Source organism: Malus sylvestris, chromosome 13, assembly GCF_916048215.2.
Source record: "Malus sylvestris chromosome 13, drMalSylv7.2, whole genome shotgun sequence".
In the NCBI taxonomy this organism is placed as follows: Eukaryota; Viridiplantae; Streptophyta; class Magnoliopsida; order Rosales; family Rosaceae; genus Malus; species Malus sylvestris.
Window position 1 is genome coordinate 8232484 of NC_062272.1, and position 27148 is coordinate 8259631.

Below are 27148 nucleotides of genomic sequence, written 5' to 3' on the forward strand. Positions count from 1 at the left end.
GGCTTGGCAAAATTTTTTGATAAGAGTTTGCCTCCTTAAAATTGAGTGAGGAATTTTTTTTTTCCATAAATACTACCAAAACCAATTTAATTTTATATACTTGGACTTGGTAAAATTAATGATAAGAGTTTTACTCCTTAAGGTTGAGTGAGGTCTTCAAAATACTTTGTAACCTATTTAAATACAAAGACCTTCTACTTAATGATTATGATCAAAATTGTTCATGTTATCAGATAAAGATTATTTTTGAAGAAAAAATAATCAATTTAAATTAAGATCGTTTAGTCAATCAATTAAAGCAAATAGATAAACGGTTCATAATGCTTTTATCGAATTTGTTCGTCTATTTTTATACAGTTGGATGACTGTTTGGGCCCAAAATAATATTTTGGGCCGAGCTTAGAGTCGTTCTCGGTCCAGTAACATTCATTTAGAATCTTGTCATGGGTTGTCCAGTCAAGGTTGGTCGAATCCTATTACAAAGAGGATTGGTTTAGATAAGGGTAAGGTAGTCGAACTCTAGTGTAACAAGGAGTCTTAAAGTTAAGGATGATTAGAATTAGGGGATGAATTTGGTTCGTTAAGGAGCTTGGTTCGACGTCCTATAAGGGTTAGGATTGGTCGAAACTTGATCAGATTGGGTTGAGGAGTTCTAATCCAAGTAAGTTTCTAGTTCGTCCATAAAGGGGTTCACTGCTATAAATAGAGAAGGGAGTGCATCATTCAAGGCCTCTTCAAATCAATACACTAATTGCCCTGCGCAAAGCTTCTCAACAACCCTGAGATTTTTTTCCTCTCCCATTTCTCAACACATCTTTTTTTCCTCTCCCATTTCTCAACACATCTTCAGTTTGGATAGACAGCACTGTGAAGGCAACCAGCAACATCTTCAGTTTGGATAGACAGCATTGGAGCCGTAGAATCAGCCGACCAATGAGCACCTTCATTTTGGATAAACAGTACTGCTTCAAGACCGACTGGTTATTTATTCAAGTCTCGGTCAACGATGATTTCTGAGTCACTGTTGATAGAGGTCATCTCATCAGCCTTATCAACGAAATGAGATATTACCAGGTTACTACATTCGGCACATTGAAAGCTGAATTTGAAATTGAATTTCGCAGAACTAGCAACCTTGTCTTCAGGCTCTATAACCCGAAGGCCGAGACGTGTTCCTTCCTCGACTACGATCGCAAGATCAAGAAGTCAGCAGCGCACCCAATGCCACATCAACATATTTTACTCCCCGATCGAACTCGGGCGACGAGTGGGCACTCCCCACACATAGCCAAATGACATAGTTAGCTTATTAATTACTCGGTCTGCGCTCCACGTAAGCTTGATAGTTTTTAGGTTCAACAATTACTAAAAGATCTTAGTTTTAATTGATATTTCTTGTGGAGTCGATCTTTATAAAGTGATTTATAATATGAACCGTTTGAATTATAAGCACAAAGTTCTATGAACATGCCATGAAGTATGGAGCCAATTCTTTCTCAAATTTTATTGTACGAAAAAATTTATAAAGTACGACCATGATATATCAAAAAAAAATTATTGTCAAATTTTCAATTATAGTAAACTTGATATAAGTTCGCAAATGGTCTTTTACCATATTGGTGAAAAGTTGTTGAGCTTTTACATGACGGCATAGGTTCGAACCCTTCGATTGCTAATCTAGCATCTAATTTAACAAAATCTATTGTTTAACCCAAAAAAAAAAAAAACTTAATATAAGTTCAATTTTGTGAGTCATTATTGGGCTGAGTCCACTTTGTTGGATTAGGTCCACTCACTAATTATCCACATCAACTTATTTTTATTATCTTTTGATAAATATCCCTTTATTTATAGGATTATCTTTTACTTAATTTTAAGATTAAATATAAAAATTAAATATTGTGTCTCCTGCTCTAATTTGTATCTTAATTTTTCTTCTCCCACATCACATGCTAACTGTGTTGACTACTTTATATTGTAGGTACTATATATAACAACATATATATGAGTTTATAAATATATGGAAGATGTTTCTTTGAATTATTTTCATGAATACTAGGTAATTTAATTTTTATTTATTTTGTATACGCCTCAATCACAGGTTAAATGTATTTTATTAACCTATGGTATTTGTAGATGACATATCCATTTTGTTATTAGATTTTCAAATTTAAATATTCAAATTAAAAATTTGAGTAAAGATATATAAATTAAGAAAATTAAAACTGAAAAAATTGGAAAATTGGACTAAATTTATAACAACTCCAATTTTTGGACATGAATCAAAGTACCCCTTTGATTAGAGTGCATTTTTGCTCACCACCATTTAGTGTGGTGTATGCTCACCACCTTATTTATCACTGTTAGATTAGTTTTAATTTTGAGATTTGTGCTTATTCACTACACGAATCTCGAAATTCAAACTCATCTAACGGTGATAAATAGGGTGGTGAACATACATCACACTAAATGGTGGTGAATATACACCACACTAAATGGTGGTGAGCAAAAATGCTCCCCCTTTGATTATTAAATCGTTAACTGAAAATTTAATGGCTAGAAGTTTAATGTACAACATATAATTAACGAAGCATACTAATTTTTTAGTTTTGTTGAATTGTGGTTTGGTAAATTGCTTAATCTTTAGATGGTTGATATTCATGGCATTGCTCTTTTTTTTTCTTTTCTTTTTTAACTCAAGAAATTAAGGGCTTGTTTGGTATCCTATTTGAAAAAATTTATTATTTCTTAAAACATTTCTTAAGAACATTTCTTGAAAACAATTTTCTTTAAAACAAAAAAACTTGATTGGTTTGCGATTTAAACTAGACAAAGAAATCTAAAAAGAAGGGGTCACAAGAGAGGAAGAAAGAGAAAAGATGAGGAAAGAAATTAAGAGATGATTGAAGAAAAAAGAAAGAAGAGAGAGGTTCGGACAAGATAGATAGGAAGAGGAGTGAGAGAAAGAACCGAAAGAATGAAGAGAGCAGATTAGAGGAGAGACGAAAAATGTTTTAAAAAAAAGGAGAGAGAAAGAAGAAAAGAGAGATAGATTTGGAGTGAAAGTGGAGGAGGTAGAGAAAAGAAATGAGTGAGTTTAATTTAAAAACTTATTATTTATGTTTTTAGATAATAGACTATATTTTTTTAGTTAGTCTTAATTTCATTTTTTTAAAATAATTATACCAAACAAGTTTTTAAGGTCTAAAACTTAAAAATTGTTTTTGAGTTTAAAAAATTAAATTCAAGTAAAGTACCAAACAGACCCTAAAAATTTTATCTGTTGTTTGATAAGGATGTCGTACCGAAAGAAACTCATTTAACATCAAATTTGGAAAGTTCAAAATGATTGAGGCATAGAATATGGAAAGTTGTTGAAACTCGAAAACAAAAAATGAAGTAATGATTTTACGTCGTTTAAATTTGATATTGGATATTCTTAATGATCCCCTTTTTTGACATGTTTTCTTTGAGAAGGATTCCAAACCAACGAAATTGTTTTTGGATAGGTTTAATAAAGTACTTCGCATGTGGCATTATACTGCAGTGATAAGAAGTAATTATGTATACTAGCATATGGGCATATACAAAGTGTGTGAGAAAAAAAATTTATTTTTGTTTTTTAAATAGAAGGAGAGAGGAAGAGAGTGATAGAGACTGTGGGAGTGAATTTTTTTTTTTAATTAGAGATATGTTAGGATTACATGTTGATGAGGCTTTGAAAAAAAAAATAGCAAAATTTGGTTGTGTGAAATTACATTTATACCCTATATTTCTTATTCATGTTCTGTTTTAATTAGAGGGTTAAACTAGTAATTTTATAAAATTTTAGTTGACAATAAGTGTTTTATTAATTAGTCGAGATATACACTGTGCAGGTTCGATTCTCACTAATCCTCCTTTCTTACCAACTAAAAATTTAACACATTATTGTATCGTTTGTCATTAAAACAAAAGAAAAAAAAATGTATTTCTAAGAAAAAACCATTCAATATTATAAAAATCCATGGAGAATGGAGAATTTTATAAACCCATGAGCTAGATTTGGCCCCAATGGCCCACAAGAACGCGTTGCATTGTCCAGTGTCCACTAACGGGAGCTTATTGCCATTTACAATGCGGGCCTTTTTTTTCTTCTAACGTTTCTCGGTGGTGATTAGACGGATGAAACATCAAAATAAAGTTACACTACTAGCGAGTCAAAGTGACCTGCTCCGATACAAACAACTTGAACGACAAGATTAGTACCTGATATTATCATTGTATTAACAACGTTATATTGATGTAATGGTAGGAAATACCGACATTACATAAATAATATCTACAAAATATCGATTATTTATAATAATATTTACTGAATATAGACATCTCGTTGCAAACAACGTTGAACAAGTATAAGATAGCACACAAATCAGAATAGCTCCATAAAGTAACAAGAAAGTTCAAGAAATGGTATTGTCTTGTGAGAATCTAACATGAATATAATAGCAAATTTCTTTTACGGTTTATACCAACCAATTATATAGAGTAAGGTCGCATTTGACATCTAAGATTAGATTGGAATGAATAATTCTCAAAATTAAATTATATTGAAATCAGGAACTTTCAAAGTTCGTCGAAACTTTAGATCCAATTGTTAAAACATACAACAACCATATAAACAATAAATTACCCAAGGACTACCGTGTATAGGGTGGTAGGTTTGAATGGACACAATTTTGTTCATTTATTTCTCAACCTATGAGTAAATTAATTTCTATCCTCCCAACACGCAAGAAATCAAATATGTGTGAGCCCAAACCAAATTGGTTCGGTTTAGGTCGATTTATATATTAATTTCTGTATAAAATGAACCGAACCAATTATATTTTATTAATCAATTTTCAATTTCGATAAAAAGAAAGAACAAATCAAACCGTTTTCACACCTAATTATGGCCATGACCAACTGTCAAAAGGCCGTATAGATACTTTGCCTGCCTCTTTGCGCCACCGGCACAGGTTGTCTCGTTCATGTGAAATGGGCTTAGGTTAGGCCCTACCAATATCTAACATCTCTTGGGCCTATTGGGGCCACATGGTCCTCCTGGTCACGACCTGAGCCGTTGATTACAGAGCGACTCCGGACAGAGCGACTTCGTACGTCAAGGAGCTTCCACGCGGGCGAAGACGTCGGCAGTCGACACGTGTGGGCCACAGCTCACTTCATTTAAACCAAAACCTCATATCATCACTTTCTCGGAGAATTTTCAGTGTGCTCGAAAAACAGAGTATAACATCACATACTATTACACAATTATAAGAATACTTAATAAAAAATAAATAAAAATTTAATGGGAAATTTTAATTAAACCCATCTAACATATTTCTACACCCAACTTACTCTTTGCACCCATTTAATTTTTAACTAAACTATTAATATCTTTTTAAACCCAAATTTAATACCTAATATACCCCTTAAACCCAATTCAATATGTTGATTTATTTTTACACCCATTTGATTTTTAAAAGATTGAGAGACAGCCTGAAGGCCTTCCTGGTTCCTTGCCGGCCTCAACAAATTCAATACCTCACTTCTCTAACATCTTTGGAGATATATTCTATTAAGGGGGTGGAGTCTTTTGCCAAAATGGTTGGGTAGCCCTTACATCCGTTGCACAACTGACGATTTTGTCTTGCGAGAATCTGATAAATTTACCAAGTCTCCAAGCTATGCAACGCCTCACCAAAAAAACCATGTTAAAATGAAAGAATTAATATATGCAAGTAAGACTTTTTTGGGTTGCAGACTTCGTATTTGGACTTTTAGTTTGCGCCAATAGTGATGCCATGAAAAAATAGAGAGAAAGATGCAATTCAATAAAAAAAAGGTGAGCAGGATTTGGTACCTGGGTTCTTCTTCTTTTCTTTTATCTTCTACAAAACGTGCAAGCACTGGGGAAGAAAAGAGACACCGGCTTCATCTTCTTCAGTTTTCTAGGGTTTTAGCTAGTAGGGTTTAATTATAATGTTTGGGTTTATTGATAAATTTAAGTTTTATTATTAATTTCATTTTGTACTTAATAGTAATTGTGTAATAGGGTAAAATAGACAATTAACATTCAAAATTTTAAATTTGGTGTAAAAAGAGGTTGTATGGGTTTAAATAAAATTACCTAAATTTAATTATATAATAATATGTTGTGTTTTGTCTTGTATACCACACTGAAAAATCTCTTAACTTCTTTTTTCACAATAAATGCTAACAAAGTTGGTGGCAGTTCCCGCTTTACTTTTGTATAATGAAGAAGGAGCGGCGGAAGCTACTAAATGCGGCCCAACTACCCCAATGGGCCTCCAATTAAAAACCCTCTTCATGTCGGTCGGGAAAACCTCATCTCATCTCTTCCTGCATTCTCATTTTCTTTTGCGAACGTACCATAATATTGTATAATAATAAGGGTGATTTAAAAAATAAACGGTTCATATCATATTTTGGATAAGAAGCAAAAAAATTGCTATAGAATAGCAATATGAATTGTTCAGCATTCCCTTTTTATCAAATACTAACATTATTTATTTAGGATGCTAGACGTTATTGAATTAGGAAAATGATCAATACAAGTTATTTTTAAATTTAAATACTCTCTTGTCTAGTTATGTTTGTTGTTTTCAGTCATTTATTTAACTTGATGACAAAAAATATAAAAATGTATGAAAAAAGTGCGCGAAACTTATCCCTGTGTGTCTGTAATTGTCTTAGTTGCATGCAAATACTAGAAGGATCACATTGTTATAGCACATTTGTTTGTCGTATGATGTGATTAGTAATTGATAATCAACATTCAATTAGATAAATTCATTAAGACATAATGTGTACACATCGTTTGTCATATCTAGTACGCAAATATAATATAAAAACATAATCTCCTGACATTTGTCATTGGATAATCGTTGTGATTATCGATGTTAAATTTAACTGACGTGGAAGGTCCAGATTGAAAGCATTCATCCCCACCCAACTTCATTAAATAAGCTAGTTAGACAGGACCAACTCTAAGATTTCCCTTCTATTACCAGCCAATTTGTTATTCCACATTATCAAATATCACACGCAAAGAAGAATATATAGAATTGTTGATATAGCTCGTTCAGAAGATGATGAGGAAAATGATGGCGGTGTTGTTCTCCGTTTTCGTCGCCTGCGCTTCGGTTGGTGAGGTCAGAGCTGCGGCGCCAACGGCGGCGGAGAAGTGCAGCGACAAGTTTCAGAAGGTGGCGGTGTGCTTGACCTACGCGACGGGGAAGGCGGATACGCCGACGAAGGAGTGCTGTGATTCGGTGAAGGGGATAAGGGAGACTCAGCCGGAGTGCCTGTGTTACGTCATTCAACAGGCCAACAATGGGAGCGAGGAGATTAAGAAGTTGGGGATTCAGGTGGCCAAGTTGGTCCAGCTCCCCACAGCATGCAGCTTGAAAAACGCCACTGCCTCCGACTGCCCTAGTAAGTACTGTAAGGTGATTTTATAAAAAATGGATATAAAAAAAAACTGAACTTAAAAAGATGTTTTATAAACATTTAAAAACAGCTTATTTTTATAGTTTTGAGTGAAAAAAAAAAAGTTAAAAGTGAAGCAGCAAAAATGAGCCTATTCTCATAGCATAGCAGAATCAGTTTTTTTTCAAAGCACAGCAATACCAAACTAGCCTTAAGTCCCAAAACATGTCATTTTGAGTTTACATGCTTGTATTTTTCTTTCCTTTAATACAAAAATATTATTTTTTGAGTTGAATTTGGACTAAGTTAAATTTACAACTTAGATATAATTATGTGTCGAATTCACCATGTGAGTGAATTAAACATGAGATACATACAAGTAGTCTAATTAGGTATAAACTTCTCAGTGAGTCAAATTTAAAACATTTCACTTATAAATTGAGATAAATACCGTTGTAAAAGAAAACAAGAAACCCAGCCAGTGACGATTTGGTCTAGTGAAATCTAGTTTTTACTTTGTTGGGGTAACTCATAAATTCAAATGTTTTCTTAGTTAGATTGTGATTTGCGGATTAGTGAACTAAGAATTGATTTTATTTTCTTCTTCCCTTGATTACTCAAACTAGTAGTTTCATTTGTAAAAAACGATGTAATTTAGTTTTGTGTGTCTAGGTAAATCATACACAGAAGAAAAAAAATTATGTTTTATCAAATTTTTCTTCCTAGTCTCTCACATGTGAAATGTGACATGGGGAAAAATGTTGTGGATCGCACATGGAGGTGAGAGGAAAAAATTGGGAAATTTAAAACCAGGATTTTAAAGATTTTTCATTTATATATATCCTAGTGATGGAAAGATTTTTTAATGTACCCGAAAATAAGGTTATTGACACACCAAATATTATAATATAAGTGATGTTTATCTTTATTTATCTATTCACTTGTATTTATTGACATTTGGGATAGCATGTGTTCACCTAGAAAAATCTCTCAGTGCTGCATGGGGTAGGCAATTGACAGGTTGACACATAAAGGCTCAAAATACCTCATGCCCTAATGCACCTGTCGCATCTGGGCCGCGAAGATTAATAAGTCATTACTCCAACTTCCAACTACCAACTAGAAATATGGCTCACACATATACTGACACCAGTAGATAACCATGATGAGATTAACAAGTTGATTGGCTCTTGATTAGTTTAGGGTTTCCTAATTAACCCGACTTAATGTGTAACACAAAGATCTTAATCCTACCTCACTAATGGTAATTGACTGACTTTGCAATATTGTGGTGTGAATGGCCAGAGCTTCTAGGCATAGCTGCTGGTTCACCAGAGGCTGCTATCTTCAACAACAATGCATCATCAACGGCAACTCCCACTACTGGAGCTGCTGGACAACAATCGGCGCCTGTAAAGGACGGGGTTTCCAAGCTTGGACCCCAGCATGCTGGTCTGATGGCAATGGCTGTGGCCATCTTCTTCTTTGCATTCCCTGCACTATATGTTTAGCTAGTATATGATCAGACGATGAAGGTTCTCTCTTGAGAAGTATTTAAGTGCTTTTTCTGCGTGATCTTTTTAGGGTTGTTCGCATTTGATGTGTAATTGTTTCCTTTGACTTGGTATCTACGTTTCAACTTTATTTGTGAACTTCATGCTGTAGTTACCCACTTCGGAAAACTTCTTAATGGTATTATTCGAGTTTAATATTCATTTGTTGTGGTGGGAGCTAACTCATATTGATTTGAATCAGCAAATATTTGATTCTAATAGTACGTGAAAATGTCAGTTAATTTACAAGGAATCAAGTTTCATGGAGGTGAAAGAGGGAAAATTACAAGTCAGGCAAGTTTTTTATCTAAATTGCGTGAAGAAGAATTCAAACTTAGATGCATAAAAGAGTATATAATCGGAGAATATATGTTAATTACATATTCTTTTGCTCATTTGGCTACGCAAACGTGCACATAGAAAACGGTTGGGAGAAACATGGCGTGCAGAAACAACTTAACAAAGCACTTTTATGTAACTTTGTGCCTTGGAATTCAAATTCTATAGGAGTAAATGGTCACTGTGGCAGCTCAACTGCTCGAGCCAAAGAGAAAGTAAAGACACCAAATTATACTGGTTCTCAACTTGTCACTCAGGACAGAAGTACCAAAATTGAATCTTTACCTCTATAAATTGAGTTTCTCTACAGTTACTAGTAATTCCCATTAATTGCAGTCAAATGTCAATAAGGGCTGCCTTCAAACTCAATATTATGGAGTAATTTTGGCTTACCATGTTCATCAGTTGCAGCACGTAATCTGTCAATTTTGGCGAACCGTGCTCCATCCGATGAACTCAAGCGGTTCCAACGTGCCCAATTGCCGGGTTGAATCCGTTCACAGTTTGTAGGACCAACACCATTTGAAGGTCGGCAGACCGTCTTACTTAGAACAATCAAGTTCGACTTTACACGCATTCGCTCATTTACTTATTATAATCTCGCTCGCTATTCTTAATCATAACGAGCGACTATCTTCCAATCATTTGATATAAAGTAGACTTCATGATTTTAAATATGTAAGGAAAAAAAATCAACTGTCAACAATTATACTATGTGATTTAAAAAGATGCTCTTCTTAGCATTCCTACCCCAGTCTTGTTTTCATCAAGTGTCATTGAAGTGTCCCATGATTAAAGTGAACAAAAATACACTTCTTTTAAAAATATATATATAGAATTAAGGAATCCCCTTAATCGACCCATCTGGACCGTCCATCCTACCCGAACTTGCAATCTCTGAAAGGGCAAACACGAAACGGTGCGCCGCGATCACCCGCCACTCAAATCCACATAATCGTATATCGAATGGAAAACCCCTGACAATATAATCGTCGAGTCCCCAGCCAGCCACCGCCCCCGTTGTTTCTGCTAGGGCAACTTGCCTTCCTCTCTGGCATTCGAACCCGGACTCTCATATCTCGCCGCCGATATGTCTCAGGTAATCGCCTCCCACTTTCTGCAATTTCAATTTTGCATTTTGGTTTTCCCCAAATCACCACGACGAAGCCAAATTTAGGGTTTTCCCCAATTTTTTTAGCCGCTAGTAAAGTTGATTTCTTTGTGTTCAGGTTGACAACAGAAATTCTTCAGCAGCCAAGCGTGCTAGAACCGATGGTATGCCCTTTGTTTTTTCAATTTTTAATTCTTTAATTGAGGTCCCTTTGATTCTGTTTTTGTATGTTATCAGATACAAAGATTTTTGTTTTTGGGTATATTTTAGTTTATTTATGTGGAAGATCTAATTTCAGTAATTGTATATAATGTGCATATGTTGATTCATAATGTTTTGAATGTGGATTTTAGGGTTTAATGCATTTGTTTTATGTTTGGTGTTATGGTTTCGGAGTTCGTTATTTGTGTATATGGTGTTTGTAGGTAGTCGAAGGGAAGATGATTGGACCTGCCCTAGCTGTGGGAATGATAATTTTTCATTTAGAACGACTTGCAATATGCGTAATTGCACTCAGCCGAGGCCTGCAGATCATAACTCAGTAAGACACCGACCGCGATTATACTGAATACTTATGAACTTGGATGAGTGTGATGCGTATAATGCATATTTGAAGTCACTTGCTAAATCCTGTTTGCATTTTGTTCTCTACACTTTGCATTATTTGTTTGTTGGTTTTTGTATTTTGTTTAAAAAAAGAAAAGAGAGATGGGGTCAAGTGGCAGAGGGGATTTATGTTGTGAAACTTTGCACTTTATAATTAAAACTTGTATATTTGGGTTTTTTGATAATTTCTTTTGACATGGAATCTTTGTTGGGTTAATTATGTTAGATATAGATATAAAGATTCGAGTTTTATACATTTCAGAAACCCGCTGCTAAGCCTTTCCCAGCCCCACAGGGTTACACATCTGCTCCTCCTTATCTGGGCTCTGCTGCACCCTCTTCAATGTATCTTGGTGTGCCACCCTATGGTTCTTCTATCTTCAATGGATCATCCATTCCTCCCTATGATGTCCCATTTTCAGGGGGATCAGCATATCATTACAACTACGGCAGCCGCCTCTCTACAGGCAGCCCCTACAGACCTCTGCATTTGTCTGGACCAACACCATATTCTAGTGGTTCCATGATTGGAAATGGTATGCTTTCTTGATTTATCCTGTGATGTCCTTGTTTTTTCTCGCTTGGATAATGGATTAATTAGTACATTGATTACTTTTTTTTTACGCTGTTAAAGCAATTTTTTTCTTTTCCCATTTACAATTTTGTGGTTATCCCATGTTGCTGTAACCTTGCTTATGCAAGTGCCATGCCAGAGTGTTGTTGCTTGATGAGTTAGTGTCTTATGGTTTCTCTCTTATGATTTTCTAATTTTGCAGGTGGAATGTATGGTATACCCCCGCCTATGATGGATCGGTTTGGCCTGGGTCTGCCCATGGGCCCTGGCCCTATGGTATGTGCAAAAGCTAATGTTATTGTTGCATTCTTCGCATTTAGTCATCTTGGTTCCCTAGAACAATCTGCTTGATATGTGTTTTCTATTGCTATTTTATAATTTAAGCCAATTTTTGCTCAGTCATTTAATTACATTTGATGCTCTTTGGGCTCTCAAATTTTCTATATATTTGTTTCCGAAGTTCACAGGAAGCATTTCTTTTCTTTTGTTGAACTAGCAACAGAATACCTTGCTCTTGGATGTCGTAAAACTTTATGTATTATTTTCTTGTGCAGGGACCAAGGCCAGGATTCTTTCCAGATGATAAAGCTCAAAAGAAGGGCACAGGTCAGTTATGTAGTCTCCTTTCAAATCTCTAGTCATTGTTGGACATCAGTAAACGATTATGTCTAAATGATCATCAAGTTTTCAACTTTATTGCACATTTAGATGCTACACGTGACAATGACTGGGCATGCCCAAAATGTGGAAACGTCAACTTCTCATTTAGAACTGTTTGTAACATGAGGAAGTGCAATACACCAAAGCCTGGATCTCAGGTCTCTCTCTCCCTCTCTCTCTCTCTCTCTCTCACACACACACACACACACACATAAGTATGTTTTTGTGCATCTCCTTTCTCTGAATATTTTACATTTAAGTTTCTCTCGAGGATCAATTTTTTTGACATGCAATATTCTCTTCAATAGCAGCCTGCAAAGATGGACAAAAGTTCTAGTAAGTCATCCCAGGCCTTTTTCTCACCAAATTAATTCCTTTTTCCTTTTACTGTTCTTGGCTATTAACTTTGTTGTACCCTTTTTTAATGTCAATTGTTTTCAGAACAAAAGATGCCGGAAGGTAGCTGGAAGTGTGAGAAATGTAATAATATAAACTATCCATTTAGAACCAAGTGTAACAGACAGAACTGTGGAGCAGACAAACCAGCCGAGTCAAAGAAGTCCCCTTCACCTGCTCCAAATGAAAATGATCAGGTTTGTTGCATTAGACATTTTTTCTGGTTTTCTATTGGTTGCTTGGAATCCTTGTTTTTGGTGATGTGTCTACACATTACAAACGTAATATACTTCTTCTGTTGTGAACTTTTAATGGATCAAAAGCTTTCCTTTTCCGCTTGATTTTTGTTTTTAAACTGTAGATGGATTTTGATTCTAGCTGTTTTTAATTTTCCTTGTGTATTTTCAAGTGCATCAGTTAATTTATATTTGTCTACTGTTCCAGTGAGTACTAGGACATATTTGAGGGTTGAGAAGGTCCAGAGTTGTCATCCAGCGATGCTCAATATGGGTGTCTGAAAGTCAGTCCTGTCGTCGTCGTGTTGCAGCGGTTATCGAGTTACTCTACTTTATAATGATCTGTGTCAAGTTGTATTAACTGCTATGGTATTTATGGTCTTTGTGGATCGTACAACGCATCTTGTGTCCGCCAGTGCCATCTGGCCTGGGTTTAACAGGTTGGTTCTGGTTTCTATTAGCTAGACCCTATACTTTTGGAATCAATTCATCTTTTCTAGTCAGTATGTTACCGCATATGGTATGGTACCAGTTGGCTATAAAGGTTACGAAAGTTTCTGGTTTTCATTTGATCTCAAATTGTCTGTCTTTTAAGTATCTATGGTCTTCCAAGTTTGATTGTCTGACTGTTAGAGTTGGGGACGTAAAGGTTTCTTTTTTAGTCAGTTGCTTGTAGTTCAATTTCGAGTTGCCGATGTCCCTTGTTTCCGCGTTGTAGCCGTTGAAATCTGTCAGGACTTTGGCTCTGGTATGGTGGTTCCACGTCTTATGGCCGTCATTAATCCTGTGGCCTGAAAATTTATGTTTATTGTTTGACAGGCCTTTCAGTGTCATGTATACGCCTTTCCCCGTGTTTGTTTTGTCTAGAGCAACCAAATACACTCTCGTATGCAGCAAATAAATTGTTAATTCATACGGAGAGATTTTTCATTGTACCCAGCCCAGAACGTGAGCTGGTACGCCCTATGTAATAATGCAGTTGGTTGAAAATTTGAAGAAATTTTTTTTTCGAACCAATTGTATTATAACACTTAGTATACCAGGCCATTTTCTGGGCAATTGGGTCTCTGATTGAAAGTTTGAGATTTGTGGTAGCAAAGGTATTGAGTTTAATAAATGCGAAATTGAAGTTGTCAAAAAGTTGTTTCGTCTTTGTGATTGATCATATGAATAAATTACTACCTGTTTCCCTTAGTTATTCAACATTCTTAATGTAACATTAGTTTTGTTTTCAAAATATTCAACAAATGGGCCTTACGTTTAGGGTTGGTTTTGGTTCGGTAATTGAACTGTTTTATTCGGGAGTAAGAAATAAAACGGAAACTGAACAGAAATTTTTGGTTGACTGAAAATCGGTAAAAACCAAAATATATTTGGTTATTCGGTTGGTTTGGTAAACCGAAGTGACATTTGTTATATGGATTCGATGGAGGATTACATGGCGAAATTGTAGGAGGATTCAACTGAGGAACTGCAAGAGGTTTCCAAGGAGATTTGCCCAGAATTGCATGATGGTTAGGCGGAGAACTAAAGAAATCTGGGTACGGTTCGCCTCAAACTGCTCCAGAAACAGTTCTCCTTTTAAAAATGGGAACTTTAATGAAAAGCATCCGGTACTATTCACTTTAACGAAAAATTATATTTTTACACTAAAAAGTCAATCATGGTACTATTCACTTTACCTTTTATTTTGTCCTTATCATTAAAACTCAAAGTTTTCAAGTCATTTTCATTAGTTTTTCTTTTAAAAATAGGGTAAATCTTAGTTTACTACCCTTAAGTTTCGTGGTTATAACATTCGGTCCATGAAGTATTTTTTGTCCTAGAGTCATACTAAAGTGTTAATTTTGGAACAATCTCATATATCCGTTAGTCTGTTTGTTAAGTCTTCTGTTAATTGATGATGTGGCGCCCATATGGACAAGGACTGGGCGTCACGTGGAAATTAAAAATTCAAAAAAAAAGAAAGAAAAACCCCACCCGTCTTCTACATCACCCAACCCCCTCCCTTCTTTCTTCTGCAACCCCCACCCATCCTCCCTCCCTTCTCTCCTTTACAACCTGCACCACCCTCCCTCATCTCCTTTGCAACCCACACCCTCCTCTCCTCACCACCGCTCCCTCCCTTCTTTCATCTGCACCCACCCAACACTCTATACCTGACCCACCTTAGTTTCGTCACCAAAAAGGTCCAAATCGTCAACATCATCGCATCCAGCAGCAGCAACAAGAGTAGGAGTAGCAGCCTCAGCCTTGCTGCTACTAACTCTCACTCTAGCAACCTTGTCGGGTAAGGTGGAAGCGAGTTGGGACGAAGGGTGTCATACCACTTGCTCACATTGGCAAAGGAACCGGCGGCTTCTTGAACACGGCGGCATACACCTTGATGTCATCCAAAGTCAGCTTGGCTCTGAGATTGGGATGAGCAATGAATTAAAAACCATAAATAAAGTAAAATCCATTGAAATATACAGAAAAATAAAGACGAAGAAGAAGAAGAAATTGTTACCTAGAGATGTAAGATTTGCTGGAGAGGAACTTGTTGAGGGCTTTGAGACCGGCATCAGTGTAAAGATCTGAGAAATTCTCGACTGGGTTTGGTTTTAGGTTAAATTTCCCAATTGGGTTTCCCATTTTATCAGAAATCTTAATAGGGTTCTGTTTGTTTTGTGAGTTGCAGATGTGTTCAATCCATTTTCTCTGACGAGGAGCTTGAGCCAGGTGTTGAACATGGTGGACCAGTTCATGGACAACCTATTCCTCGCAGGTCCAAGAGGAGGATCGAGAAGGGGATGGATGTGAAGGAGAATAAGGAGGCTCTGTTTCTGCAAATGGACATGCCAAGATTGGACAAGCAAGACGTGAAGATTTCGGTGGAGCAGAACACCCTGGTAGTGAGAGGGGAGGGGAAGGACTCGGATGACGAAGACGGAGGAGTGAGGAGGTTCACCAGCATACTGGATTTGCCTCCGGATCTATACAAAATCGATGAGATTAGGGCTAAGATGAAGAATGGGGTTGCAGATGAGAGAAGGGAGGGTACTGGTTGCAGTGGAGAGAAGGGAGGGTACGAGTTGCAGAGGAAAGAAGGGAGGGAGGGGGTTGGGAGATGTAGAAGCGAGTGGGGTTTTTTTTTGTTTTTTGAATTTTTGAATTTTTAATTTCCACGTGGCGCCAATCATTGTCCACATGGGCGACACGTCATTAGTTAACGGAAGACTTAACAGTCAGACTAACGGATGTATGAGACTGTCCCAAAACTAACATTTTAGGTATGACTCTGGGATGCAAAAAAACTTCATGTACCAAATGTTGAAAACTACAAAACTTGAGGGTAGTAAATTGAGATTTACCCTTAAAAATAATTAGAACTCATAGGATTAAAAATTTAGAATTAGTAAAATTATATCAAACCCTAACTCGATTTTAAAATCGTAAACTCGGAACTCTAATTCAACTTTAAAATTCCCAAATCGTAAGCCTTAAATCAATTTCAAAATTTCCAAATTGAAAATCCAAATCCAATTTTAAATTCCTAATTTTTCCACTATTTTTTTAAAAAAATCACCAAGTTTTTCCATTCAGGAAAACCGAATACCATACCAAAAATTTTGGTTGAGTTTCAGTTTTGGTTATCAAACGGTTTGGTATTTACTGGGTTTTATTTTTTCGGTTGGTTTGGTAGGGACCCGAGGAAGAAGACGGATAGAAGGAAGAAAAAGGGAAAAGACAAGGACTAAAACATTTGATTTTTCATTTCATACTATTTCAAACGGTGAAAGTTGGTTCTTATACACGATTGGAACGCATCTCCACTCTCTACCCCGTTGGATGATGCCAACATTAACAACTGAAAAGACAATAATACCATAAAGATAATAGCCTAGTTACAATATGGTCCAGAGTCCTAACACACACCTACTTATATTGGCCCTTAAAAGTTATTTTTACTTTATTTTGAATGGAATTTAAGGGCGAATATGAGTGTGGTCCCATTTTAAATCAAAGTTGTTTTACACCTACAAGTTTGGTGGGTTTCTTCTTGATTTGTAGTCAGGGGCGGAGCCACCAAGGGACTAGGGTAGTCCCTGGCCCATCCTGACTTCATATGAGGTGTGAACCTTATAGAAGAAAATGAAGCAAACGACATCGTTAAGTTTTGATTTTAAATTTTTTCGACTGTCTAATGAAACGATAAGTTTGGTAGGGGAGTTTTAAAAGAGATGTGCAATTTTAAATGGAAAAAGCAACACCACTTCTGGTTCGATTCTCTAACCTAACAGTAATATACACCCTATAATTTCTAAAGCAACCCACCTTCTTTATTTGCAGACCTCTCCCCCTTGTCCTTTTTCTACTTCTTTGTATTTTCTTTAGCCTTCCACAACCTACCTCTTACTTGGTTGTTTGGGGTTTTACATTTTTTCTTCTTAGTATTGAATTTAAAAGAATTTTTTCAGTTTTGTGAGGATTACACAAATTGCATATGTCAACATGTTATGAATTCAACTTTTTACACACACTCATGTATATATATATATATATATACACACACACACATATTTGTGAAAGGCCCCTCCTCATTCAGAATTCTGGCTCCGCCACTGTTTGTAGTCAATCTGTGGAGGTAAAAGAACTTTCATTTAGGGCTATGAGTGTGGTCAAAATAACATTTTACGTAAACATGCACAACCCTTGGCCCCCCCATCGTTCCCATTTTCAGGTTTTCCAGTTCCCACAACCAGTTGAAGGCGGCGTTTCGAAGGCGAACGTTGGTGGCCTGGCCTTATGAAAGGTACCGGCAGCCTGGCGCACGGAGGCATCGGGCATGGCAAGGACATTGTGATTGCGGTTGGGCGCCGAGAACTCGGCCGGTGGAAGTCTGTTTTGTTTTTTCTTTTGTTATTAGGAGGGAACAATAGACGGTGTTTTCGATGTATATACATCTTAACTTGAATTGTTTCCTCCTACTCTAAAGATAAAGAATGGTAATGGCTGCTCATGAAATATACAGTATGGCTTTCTCAGCAAGGGATCTATCGCTAAGTTCCGTGACCACCGGAAAAAAAAAAAAAAAAAAAGGTCCGGTCAAGCAAGTTTATCATCGTGGGTTCCTTCAATTTAACGTACAAGTCACAACAACAACCAGTATAAAAGAAAATTCCACAAATGTAAAGCAATATCCCAACAAGGAACCAAATTTGCAAAAAATTGTCAAATTCTTGATGCAATAACAAAGACGATAGAGTAGCTAGCAGCAAAATAACGCACACAGCCCTTGAATTCGCAACTATTCCCGATCCCCGGATTCTCGTCCGTAGTAAACCAAAGCAGTGCCGAGTTTCTGGAAGACAATGACAGACTGTTACAAGTAGCCTGATTATCAAAAGGTACTCAAAACACAACTCAGAACTCACAATTTTCAACATAAAACTTCATTAGTGTAGTAATCAAGAGGCGAAGAAAAATCAAATATAGCAGTCAGATCAGATAGGCAATGCAAAACAAACACCATTGAAGGAACTAACCTTCACAAACGACAAGTTATTCGGGTGAAAGAACAGTTATCTTAGGTGGAGTTAACTGAATTGGTTTGGGTGATAGCCAAACTCATACAGCGCTTTGAACTGATGAAGATCCTGAAAGTGGTTGCTGACGTTACTGTGTGAGTGGGAGACGTGTGCTTGGGTATCGAGGGATGGATGCTGACTTTGCCAGTCCCCTGAAGAGACCGGCACACCTTGAGTCATTGCATGCATCCCCTGTTGAGGCGAGTTGTAATGATAGCTTTGGCTGGTATCAAGTGGAACTGGTTTCGACCCGCCTGAAACCCAAGGACTCGTTGACAGAAGAGAGAGAGCACGATGAATATCCTGTGTTGCATCCAGGTTGAAGGAAATCATAGATTCTTCAGCACCTGCAAACATAACAAAATAAAACTTACACCACCTTTTAACATATATGAATATCGATGAACTACGAGATGTGATACTATTTAAATCCAAACAAAAACATTTGTCTGCGAGGTTCAAGAATATTTCAAACAGTGAATAACAAAAAATGATTGATTATGAATCATAAGGCAGTAGTGTGAAGTAAAACAGACCTCCGCTGAGAACCTCAGCCGCAGTGCTCTTGGATGGTGACAGCCTACTGGAATCCTGATAAAGCCTAGTTATCAAGCCTGGAGTTTCATTTCTGGCAAAATTTAGCTGCCTGGCAGTGCCTCCTGCTTTTGCAGGATTTGGAAAATAATCTTTCGTTTGTGTGAACTTGAGGTTGCACGAGCCATCCCATGCTAAATGCGAAGCATGCTTTGTGTAAACATATGGACCTCGGTCAAAAGCAAGGCTCATCTGTTGCCTGTCATCTGCATTGGAGTGAAAAATCAGCTCAACGTTAATGGATAAGTCACGGGACAGTACAAATAAGATTAAGTACTTAACATTAGCATTAATCTAAAAGCATGCCAGATGACCAATATTGCAGTTGGCTTATTTTTCAGGGATAGATAACAACTAGCACATTGGCTTTTGCACTGGAATGCAGTGGATCATCACAAGTAAATCTCGAAAAACACATGAGATGAACTATTAGATGAGTGAATTAACACTGGTTGGCTTGTTTGCATCCCTGACAACTCTAAAACAGAAACAGAATCGTACTGTTTAAACTAAGATTTAATAAAAAAACATCCTTGGTCTATATCACGGTTTGATGTATGTTGGTAAGTGGCAAGAATTTGAGCATGAGTTCAAAACCTGTAATGAACAGTGATGAAGACAGCCTCGCTGGGTGTCTCACTACTTGTGTCTGTGGCTTGCGGCGCCTTGCATTGTGATCAGAAAGTCGCTTGCGACAGCTTCGCTTGTTTTCATCAAATTCAGAAAGGCCATGGAACCTTTAAGAGTACAAAGGATTTATGCATACGAAGATCGAAGTTAGAAAAGAACTCAAGCTCATTCTGATTAAACCTTTAAAAGAAACAAAACATCATCATAATTCAGAAAACAAGTCATCTCTAACAAGCTTTACCTGCTACACTGCTGGCAAAACCGGCGTTCCACACCATCTACAACAACCTTCGGAGATTTGGAATGATTTGCACAAATCCTATGTTTGCGATGGTAATCTTTGACTGATGAAAGATCAAGATTGCAGCCTTCAACTTGGCAGTGTGATACAAACGCACTCTGAGCAGGGGACTTAAACCTCTTTGTCCTTGTCGATATTGATGTGGAAATAACGGAAGGAGAAGAGGTCTCATGATTATTTCCTGCACAAACGTCTTCGAAGTACATCCGCTTACCAAGCTTTAGACTGAGCAAGGGCTCGCCAGAGCCAGCAGAAACCTCATGAGTTGGAGAAGATCCAAGGGCCTCAGCTTCAGCTGAATCCTTTTTATCAATGAAATCATTTGGGAAACCTTCAAAAGACTCAAAGTTGAAATTGGATTTCTTACTTTCCCCGACTGAAGAATTGACAGAAGCTGATTTCGAACACTTTGATGAACCATCTCCAAAATCAGAGCCGGAAACACCACTACCCCCATCACCCCCAGTCGAATAGAAAGATTCAGAGTTCATTCCTCGTTCCCTTTCAATGCCCCAGTCTGCTGGTTGTACCCTTTTAGGATTTTCAGTAACTTTTGCACCATACATGAAAAGGTTCTCCAAATCCCATGGTGAAGGAGGTTTTTCATTCCACTCCATCATCAGCACCGAATTCATAAAACTACTTCAAAATCGTGATTTCAGATAACGCAAAAGCAACCAGCCACCAGATGCTGCAAACATATAATACCACATAAGATTATATGAAAGCACATATGTTGCAAAGTAAATGGGAGGATCAATACGATGCAATGTCAATTAACTAATCGTAAGCACTGTCCACAAACAAGAAAGCAAACACAGTAAATCCTTTTTGCAGATCAAAGAACATTGTCGAATTGCTTGAGCTTAGATCTGCACAAATACAAAAAGCTCAAACAATGCAGACCAAACAATTAAATACACAAGCAAAAGAAGCATCTCACAGCAGAGAAACCGTGTTCCAATCCCTGTAAATCTTTTTCACAGCTATAACTAGTATTTCTAAATCACCGTCCTACCTCTAAAGCTAATAAATTGATGTCAGATTTTTAAGACACACAGATGCAATAGTCCCCATCTACTCTATTTGACCGAAAACACGACTCCGATTACATAAATTCAAAACCCTACCTAATGTATTCCGCATATCCGAGTCATTTCTTCTCAGTCAAGTAGTTTTAACAGTCCCCACCAATTCACAAACTTACAACCAAACCTGAACCCCCAGTAAGTTTGTCAACTGATCCCCATTCCCCTGCAAATATTTTGAGGTGAAATTTAGGCCAACCTGGATTTTTACTCTCTGACCCAAGATGAAATTTACCAACTTTATACATGAACATTACCTCTGCATCTCTCTCTCTCTCTTCAATTGTTTCTAATAATTTTTTTTTTCTTCTTTTAACTTGTTACCGTGACCTTTACATACATACCCTGTACTTTCCAGACCTTTTAGCTCCAATAATTCATTTATTCAATACAGTCGAAATCTCATAAAGTCGGCCATTCAATAACCCCCACCCACTACACCCTATCAAGCATCAACCAACATTTACACTTCACCTCCATTGCTCTGCAATTCATACATTTCTCCAAAAAAAAAAAAAAAACCCCTCAAAGCCTCTTGTAATGGTCTCGTAGCTCAGTTGCTTAAGAGCATTCTCCATTGCACATGAGATCTCGGAATTTGAATCCTCCTCCCCTAATATCAATTGTATAAAAAATATAAAAAGTAAAATCTCAAAGCCTCTTCCTTTTTAGTCACCAAGAAATTGTCACCAGTCAACAAGCGTAATCACGCATCAAATTGAGCAACTTAATATCTTAATCAAACGGGTTTTTAATCCCAAAAAGAAAGATTACTTCTTTTTGCTTTTCCTAAATTTTGCCTTACTAAATACCCAATAATTTTTTTATTTTATTTATACAAAATCTGGAACCAGAACCCCAAAGAAATTGCTTTTAGCCTTTTTATGCATATACCAACGAAGGTCAATAATTTTCCAGTACAATATATGGTAAAAATATAAAATAAAATTTCAGTTCCCACTAATTTAAATACATTACAGGAAGAAAGAAAGAAATAAATAAAAATCTAAAACTAATTTTCCAAAATTAGAAATTCCAGCAGCTTCGATCGCCATAATTACTCTCTTGTTTCCCCCAAAACAGATACCAATCTAATATCGGCACAATCACAGCCGCAGCGACTCATCGTTTCCCAAAACTTCCAAAATAAAACATACAGCATACATATTGATTCCATTCAGCAGAAAGATGAAAAAAAAATAAAAAAATAAAAAAATAAAAACCCAACTTTTATACCATGAAATGCTACAAGTACAGCGGGAAAAGGAGAAAAGTGGAAAATTGGAAAATGATTGCGAGCTGAGGTTGTAATTAGTAAAACTTACATGGTGATTTGGGGAAGGTTGCAGAGGAGCTTTTGAGGTATTAAAGAGAGAAAAGCATTTTCTGGCAGTGACCCCCCATTCCCTTTCCTAAAGTTTCAATCTTTGGTCGTAAGAATTGACCAGTGCGAGAGAGGAGAGAGGAGAGAGGAGAGAGAAAGAGAGAGGAGCGAGAGACATCAAACTTTTGCTACTTTTGCTTTGCTTTTGGTCTTTGCTTTGGCAGCCTTGTCTTTTATTCCCTTTTTCTTCTTACTTTCTCTCAGTAAACCCAACAGGGAAAAGCGTCCAACAAAGAAAAGAAAAATAGTTGGAGAAAGACTGTCCGGTTCGTCCGGTTCACCGGTCCAACCGAATGGTCACCGACTTTTTTTTCATTTCTTATATATATCGGAGAAGAAATGTTCGAAAACAAACCTCAGATGTAGAGTTATCGTTTTTAATCATCTTATTTAGGTTTGTGGGCGTCTTAAATTTGATTCACACAAATATGAGAATGATGTACATTTTGTGTTCTACTGAGTTCAATACTAAATTGTGATTCATTATGATTTGTTGTAGTTAAATTAACATTCTGTTAGTTAAAAGTATTAACGCATGACTAAAAGAGCAACTTAGATTGGTGAACTCCAATGTGAATAGTATTTGTACCGTGAATATTGTTGCTTGGTGTTTTCCAAGCCTCTTTGAAAGAATGACGAGACGAATCAAACATGTTGCTTATTTACACATGATGTACAATGGATTTCAGTTGTTTAAATACGATTAGTGGGTCAAAAACTACTTTTAATTATGAGAAATTTAACGAAAAGCTTCCGATACTGTTCACTTTAACAAAAAACCACAATTTTACATTAAAAAGTCAATCCTTGTACTATTCACTTTACCTTTTATTTGTCCTTATTGTTAAAACTCAAAGTTTTCAAGCTATTTTCATTAATTTTCCTTTGGCTAAATAGCCAAAATGGTCAATGAGATTTACATAACTCATCACTTTGATCATTGAGATTTTAATTATTTTGGGTATTTTTGTACTTTTATCGTTTCATTTCCTTTTGTTGTTAGAGTGTCATGGAACTATTTAAACAACTTCACTTTCAAAGTTGTCTATCGGCTATCTTTTCTTTTTATTATTAATTAATACGAGTTTTTCCCAATTCTTTGGTGAAGTTGACTGTTAGTCTGTTATTGTCAATCTAAACTTTTATTATTGGGATTATATTTTTTTTTAACAAACGATATTATCTATAATAAGGAGAAGGGAATGAGTTTAGTCTTACAATGAGCTCATAATAATGTGGTTTAAATTTACCTTCGATGAGAATTGAACCTAAGACCTCTCACTTACAAGGGAAGAGAAATATCATTAGACCGTAGTATTAAGTGATTATTATTATTACTATTAAAATAGTAGAGAAACTAAAACTTACCATCCCATTCCCAAATTCCCGTACATGTTTTCATGGTTGGAGTGTGGTCATATAATAATCTACCACAAAAGACGTTAACAATGTCATGTGGAGTACTCTTGATTTGGGAATTTTGGTTAGATTAAGTAAAGTAAACTAAGGATTGTGTCTTGTACTAACAACTTGGACTAATTTACAAAACGACTGCGAAAATTTAAAAAAAAAAAATATTGTGAGGGTCCCCATGTTGAGAGATTTTCTAATGAGTTTAGAACACGAAACAGTACGCTATATATTATTATATAAATGGAGGAATTTTTTTTTTCTAAATACACCGTAAAATCTCTACCTAGGTTAAGATTTGGGATAATCACAATTAATATTTAAATGTTATAAATAGGCAAAAGTTAGAGAGATAGCCTTTGCTATGGACGTGAGTGAGGTTGTTGCAATATATTACACTAACACAAAATGATTGCAGATAAGAGAGAAATAGGAGGATACTGAAAATATTATAACTTTTCTTTCTTTCTCACTCTATCTCTTTGAACACTCGTAACGCTCTCTTTATAGAGCAAATACTTTGAAAGCAAACAAATTATACTATTAAGCTTGTGAAAAGTTTACTGTATGCATGTGGGCATTCATACCCACTATTTACAACACTTCCCCTTGGATGCCCACATATCAACATCAGTTGCCTCGTTAAAACCTTGCTTGGAAAAACCCAGTGGGGAAAAAAAACCATAGTGAAGGAAAAAGAGTAGTTGATATGGTGTTAAGCATACTTATGTTGCCTCGTTAAAACCTTGATAGGAAAAACCCAGTGGGACAAATCATAATCGAAGGAAAAATAGTACAACATACATGTATCATGGATGCTCCCCCTGATTCCGCATTCTTCAAATTTGTAAGCCGACGTAATCTGATTCCCTGCACTAACTTCTGAAATGTGCACTTTGGTAGAGATTTGGTGAACAAGTCTGCTAAATTTTCATTGGAACGGATTTGTGTGACTTCAATAACTTTAACCTTCTAAGGCTCAAGTGCATTGAAAAATCTTGGAGATATGTATTTAGTCTTATCACCCTTGATGAATCATTCCTTCATCTGGGCGACACATGCTACATTATCTTTATGGATGACAGTTAAAGTGTCTATCTTTGAAGGTAGACCACATGAATTCCGGATGTGATGGATCATTGATATTAACCAAGAACATTCACGACTTGCTTCATGTAAATCAATTATTTCCGAGTGATTGGAAGATGTAGCAACTAACATTTGTTTCGTTGATCGCCATGAAATTGCAGTATCCCCATTAGTGAACACTTATCCATTTTGTGAGCAGGCTTTATGCGGATCAGAGAGAAAACCAGCATCTGCGTATCCAACAAGAATCTGGTCATTTGTGGGCTTGTCTGAGTAGAAGAGACCCATATCTGTTGTCCCACGAAGGTATCGTAGAACATCTTTGACTCCCTTCCAATGACGAATTGTTGGAGCAGAGTTATACCTGGCTAACAAGTTAACCGAAAAAGCTATATCTGGTCTAGTATATTGTGCTAAATACAATAAAACACCTATTGCGCTCAAATATGGTACTTCTGGACCAATGATCAGTTCATCGTCTTCTTTTGGACGGAATTGATCTTTCTTAATGTCCAAATAACGAACGACCATTGGCGTGCTAAGTGGATAAGTCTTGTCCATGCCAAATCGCTTCAGTATTTTTTCAATGTAAGCTAATTGATGGACCAAAATTCCATTAGCACAATGCTCGATCTGCAGGCCAAGACAATATTTTGTTTTCCCAAGGTCTTTCATTTCAAATTCGCTTTTCAGATATTCAGCAGTTTTATTGAGCTCTTCAAGGGTTCCCTAGGTTCATATCATCAACATATACTGCCACTATAGCAAATCCAGTATTTGATTTCTTAATGAACACACAAGGGCAGATGACATTGTTGATATATCCTTCTTTGATCAAATACTCACTGAGACGATTATACTACATTCATCCAGATTGTTTTAGCCCATATAGTGATCGCCTTAATTTGATTGAGAACATACCTCGTGGTTTGTTAGTTACTTCAGGCAACTTAAGTCATTCTGGGACTTTCATACATATGTCAGTATCTAATTCTCCATATAGATACGCAGTGATGACATCCATAAGTTGCATGTCAAGTTTTTATGAAATCACCAAAATTATTAAGTAACGGAACGTAATTGCGTCCATTACAGGAGAGTATGTCTTTTCATAATCAATTCTAGGTCTTTGTGAAAAATCTTGTGCAACGAGTTGTGCTTTATATCTTGCAATCTCGTTTTTCTCTTTACGTTTCCTTGTGAATACCCATTTGTAACCTACGGGATTCACACCAGGTGGGGTTTGGACTACTAGTCCAAAAACACTTCGTCTTTCCAAGAAATTTAATTCTGCCTGGATTGCATCTTTCCACTTAGGCCAATCATGTCTCTGCTTGCATTCATCAACAAAGCGGGGCTCAATGTCATCGCTTAATATAATTTCAGTGGCTATTGCAAATGCAAACATGTCGTCTATGATTATTTCATTTCAATCCCACAATTCATTAGTACATGTATAATTTATGAATATTTCGTTGCTTTCATGTACTTCTGTCTCTTCAGGGACAGGTGTCTTATCAAGGACATTTTCTTTTTCTGGAAGTACAGAATCATGAATTGTGGATTTATCATTCATTTTCTTTTCCTGAATGATTTCATTTGGGTTCAACTGTGCCCTCATCTTTCTCTTTCGAGGGGCTGAATCTTTTGAACCAAGGGTCTACCATGCTTCAGGCGTGCACTAGATGAATCATTCGCTGCCATTTTATTTTATCCAATAGGGACATCAATTCTTGTAGGTGCATTTGCAGCTAGTATATGCGACTTTGTCACTTTCAAAGCATCATTAAATGCATCTGACATTTGATTAGCAATACCTTGAAGATGAACGATCATTTTCGCTTCATTTTCACAATGAGTGCTTCGTGGATCAAAATGAGATAAGGTGGGAACAACCCATGTCAGCTCTTGCCGTTTTTCTGGAATGGTCTTTTCTCTTCCTAACGACGGGAATATTGTCTCATCAAAATGACAATCAGCAAAACGAGCTGTAAACATATCACCAGTCAAGGGTTCCAAGTATCTAATGATAGATGGTGAATCAAAGCCCACATAAATTCTCAATATGCGCTGAGGTCCCATTTTAGTTCGTTGTGGCGGTGCAATAGGCACATAAACAGCACAACCAAAA

At 36.5% G+C, this 27148-nt stretch overlaps 4 protein-coding genes and 1 long non-coding RNA gene across 9 annotated transcripts; 3 read left to right on the forward strand and 2 right to left on the reverse strand.

Moving 5' to 3' along the window:
- Positions 1 to 4784: 4784 nt before the first annotated feature.
- Positions 4785 to 5956, reverse strand: LOC126596033 (uncharacterized). Its single transcript, XR_007613809.1, has 2 exons — positions 5888 to 5956; positions 4785 to 5202 (listed from the first exon to the last, which is right to left on the reverse strand). It is a non-coding gene; the product is annotated as an uncharacterized LOC126596033 (long non-coding RNA).
- A 1053-nt stretch (positions 5957 to 7009) lies between these two features.
- LOC126596032 (non-specific lipid transfer protein GPI-anchored 1-like) lies at positions 7010 to 9191 on the forward strand. Its single transcript, XM_050262471.1, has 2 exons — positions 7010 to 7482; positions 8782 to 9191. The coding sequence occupies exons 1-2, from the start codon at positions 7137 to 7139 to the stop codon at positions 8985 to 8987; spliced, it is 552 nt and encodes a 183-aa protein (XP_050118428.1). The 5' UTR covers positions 7010 to 7136; the 3' UTR covers positions 8988 to 9191.
- Positions 9192 to 10284: 1093 nt separating this feature from the next.
- On the forward strand, positions 10285 to 13518 carry LOC126596031 (ranBP2-type zinc finger protein At1g67325-like). Of its 2 annotated transcripts, none has more exons than XM_050262470.1 (10): positions 10285 to 10467; positions 10598 to 10643; positions 10905 to 11020; positions 11348 to 11621; positions 11862 to 11935; positions 12214 to 12265; positions 12368 to 12477; positions 12631 to 12655; positions 12761 to 12912; positions 13160 to 13518. In XM_050262470.1, exons 1-10 carry the CDS (start codon positions 10459 to 10461, stop codon positions 13160 to 13162), a joined length of 861 nt encoding a protein of 286 aa, XP_050118427.1. In that variant the 5' UTR covers positions 10285 to 10458; the 3' UTR covers positions 13163 to 13518. The 2 variants fall into 2 exon arrangements, with proteins under 2 accessions (XP_050118427.1, XP_050118426.1); XM_050262469.1 differs by having other exon boundaries at positions 10289 to 10467; positions 12628 to 12655.
- On the forward strand, positions 13318 to 16316 carry LOC126595211 (heat shock 22 kDa protein, mitochondrial-like). The gene is made up of 2 exons (XM_050261587.1): positions 13318 to 13391; positions 15632 to 16316. The coding sequence occupies exons 1-2, from the start codon at positions 13318 to 13320 to the stop codon at positions 16110 to 16112; spliced, it is 555 nt and encodes a 184-aa protein (XP_050117544.1). The 3' UTR covers positions 16113 to 16316.
- A 1732-nt stretch (positions 16317 to 18048) lies between these two features.
- LOC126596030 (squamosa promoter-binding-like protein 2) lies at positions 18049 to 22667 on the reverse strand. 4 transcript variants are annotated; one of them, XM_050262468.1, is made up of 6 exons: positions 22460 to 22667; positions 19987 to 20737; positions 19713 to 19852; positions 19058 to 19321; positions 18480 to 18868; positions 18049 to 18313 (listed from the first exon to the last, which is right to left on the reverse strand). In XM_050262468.1, the coding sequence occupies exons 2-5, from the start codon at positions 20679 to 20681 to the stop codon at positions 18531 to 18533; spliced, it is 1437 nt and encodes a 478-aa protein (XP_050118425.1). In that variant the 5' UTR covers positions 20682 to 20737; positions 22460 to 22667; the 3' UTR covers positions 18049 to 18313; positions 18480 to 18530. The 4 variants fall into 4 exon arrangements, with proteins under 4 accessions (XP_050118425.1, XP_050118422.1, XP_050118424.1 ...); XM_050262465.1 differs by having other exon boundaries at positions 18049 to 18295; positions 22460 to 22666; XM_050262467.1 differs by lacking the exon at positions 22460 to 22667 and adding an exon at positions 21177 to 21316 and having other exon boundaries at positions 18049 to 18295.
- Between the last annotated feature and the right edge of the window lie 4481 nt (positions 22668 to 27148).

Bases quoted from the DNA above. Each gene is read 5' to 3' on its own strand.
- LOC126596032 (XM_050262471.1), top strand. From the start codon at position 7,137: ATGATGAGGAAAATGATGGCGGTGTTGTTCTCCGTTTTCGTCGCCTGC. The intron at 7,483-8,781 runs GTAAGTACTGTA...GTGAATGGCCAG, and splicing joins CACTGCCTCCGACTGCCCTA to AGCTTCTAGGCATAGCTGCT.
- LOC126596031 (XM_050262469.1), top strand. The intron at 11,021-11,347 runs GTAAGACACCGA...TATACATTTCAG, and splicing joins GGCCTGCAGATCATAACTCA to AAACCCGCTGCTAAGCCTTT. The intron at 12,478-12,627 runs GTCTCTCTCTCC...TCTCTTCAATAG, and splicing joins CACCAAAGCCTGGATCTCAG to CAGCCTGCAAAGATGGACAA.
- LOC126595211 (XM_050261587.1), top strand. From the start codon at position 13,318: ATGGTATTTATGGTCTTTGTGGATCGTACAACGCATCTTGTGTCCGCC. The intron at 13,392-15,631 runs GTTGGTTCTGGT...TGTGAGTTGCAG, and splicing joins ATCTGGCCTGGGTTTAACAG to ATGTGTTCAATCCATTTTCT.
- LOC126596030 (XM_050262468.1), bottom strand. From the start codon at position 20,681: ATGAATTCGGTGCTGATGATGGAGTGGAATGAAAAACCTCCTTCACCA. The intron at 19,853-19,986 runs GTAAAGCTTGTT...GTACTCTTAAAG, and splicing joins TTTTGCCAGCAGTGTAGCAG to GTTCCATGGCCTTTCTGAAT. The intron at 18,869-19,057 runs GTCTGTTTTACT...TTATGTTTGCAG, and splicing joins GGCTGAGGTTCTCAGCGGAG to GTGCTGAAGAATCTATGATT.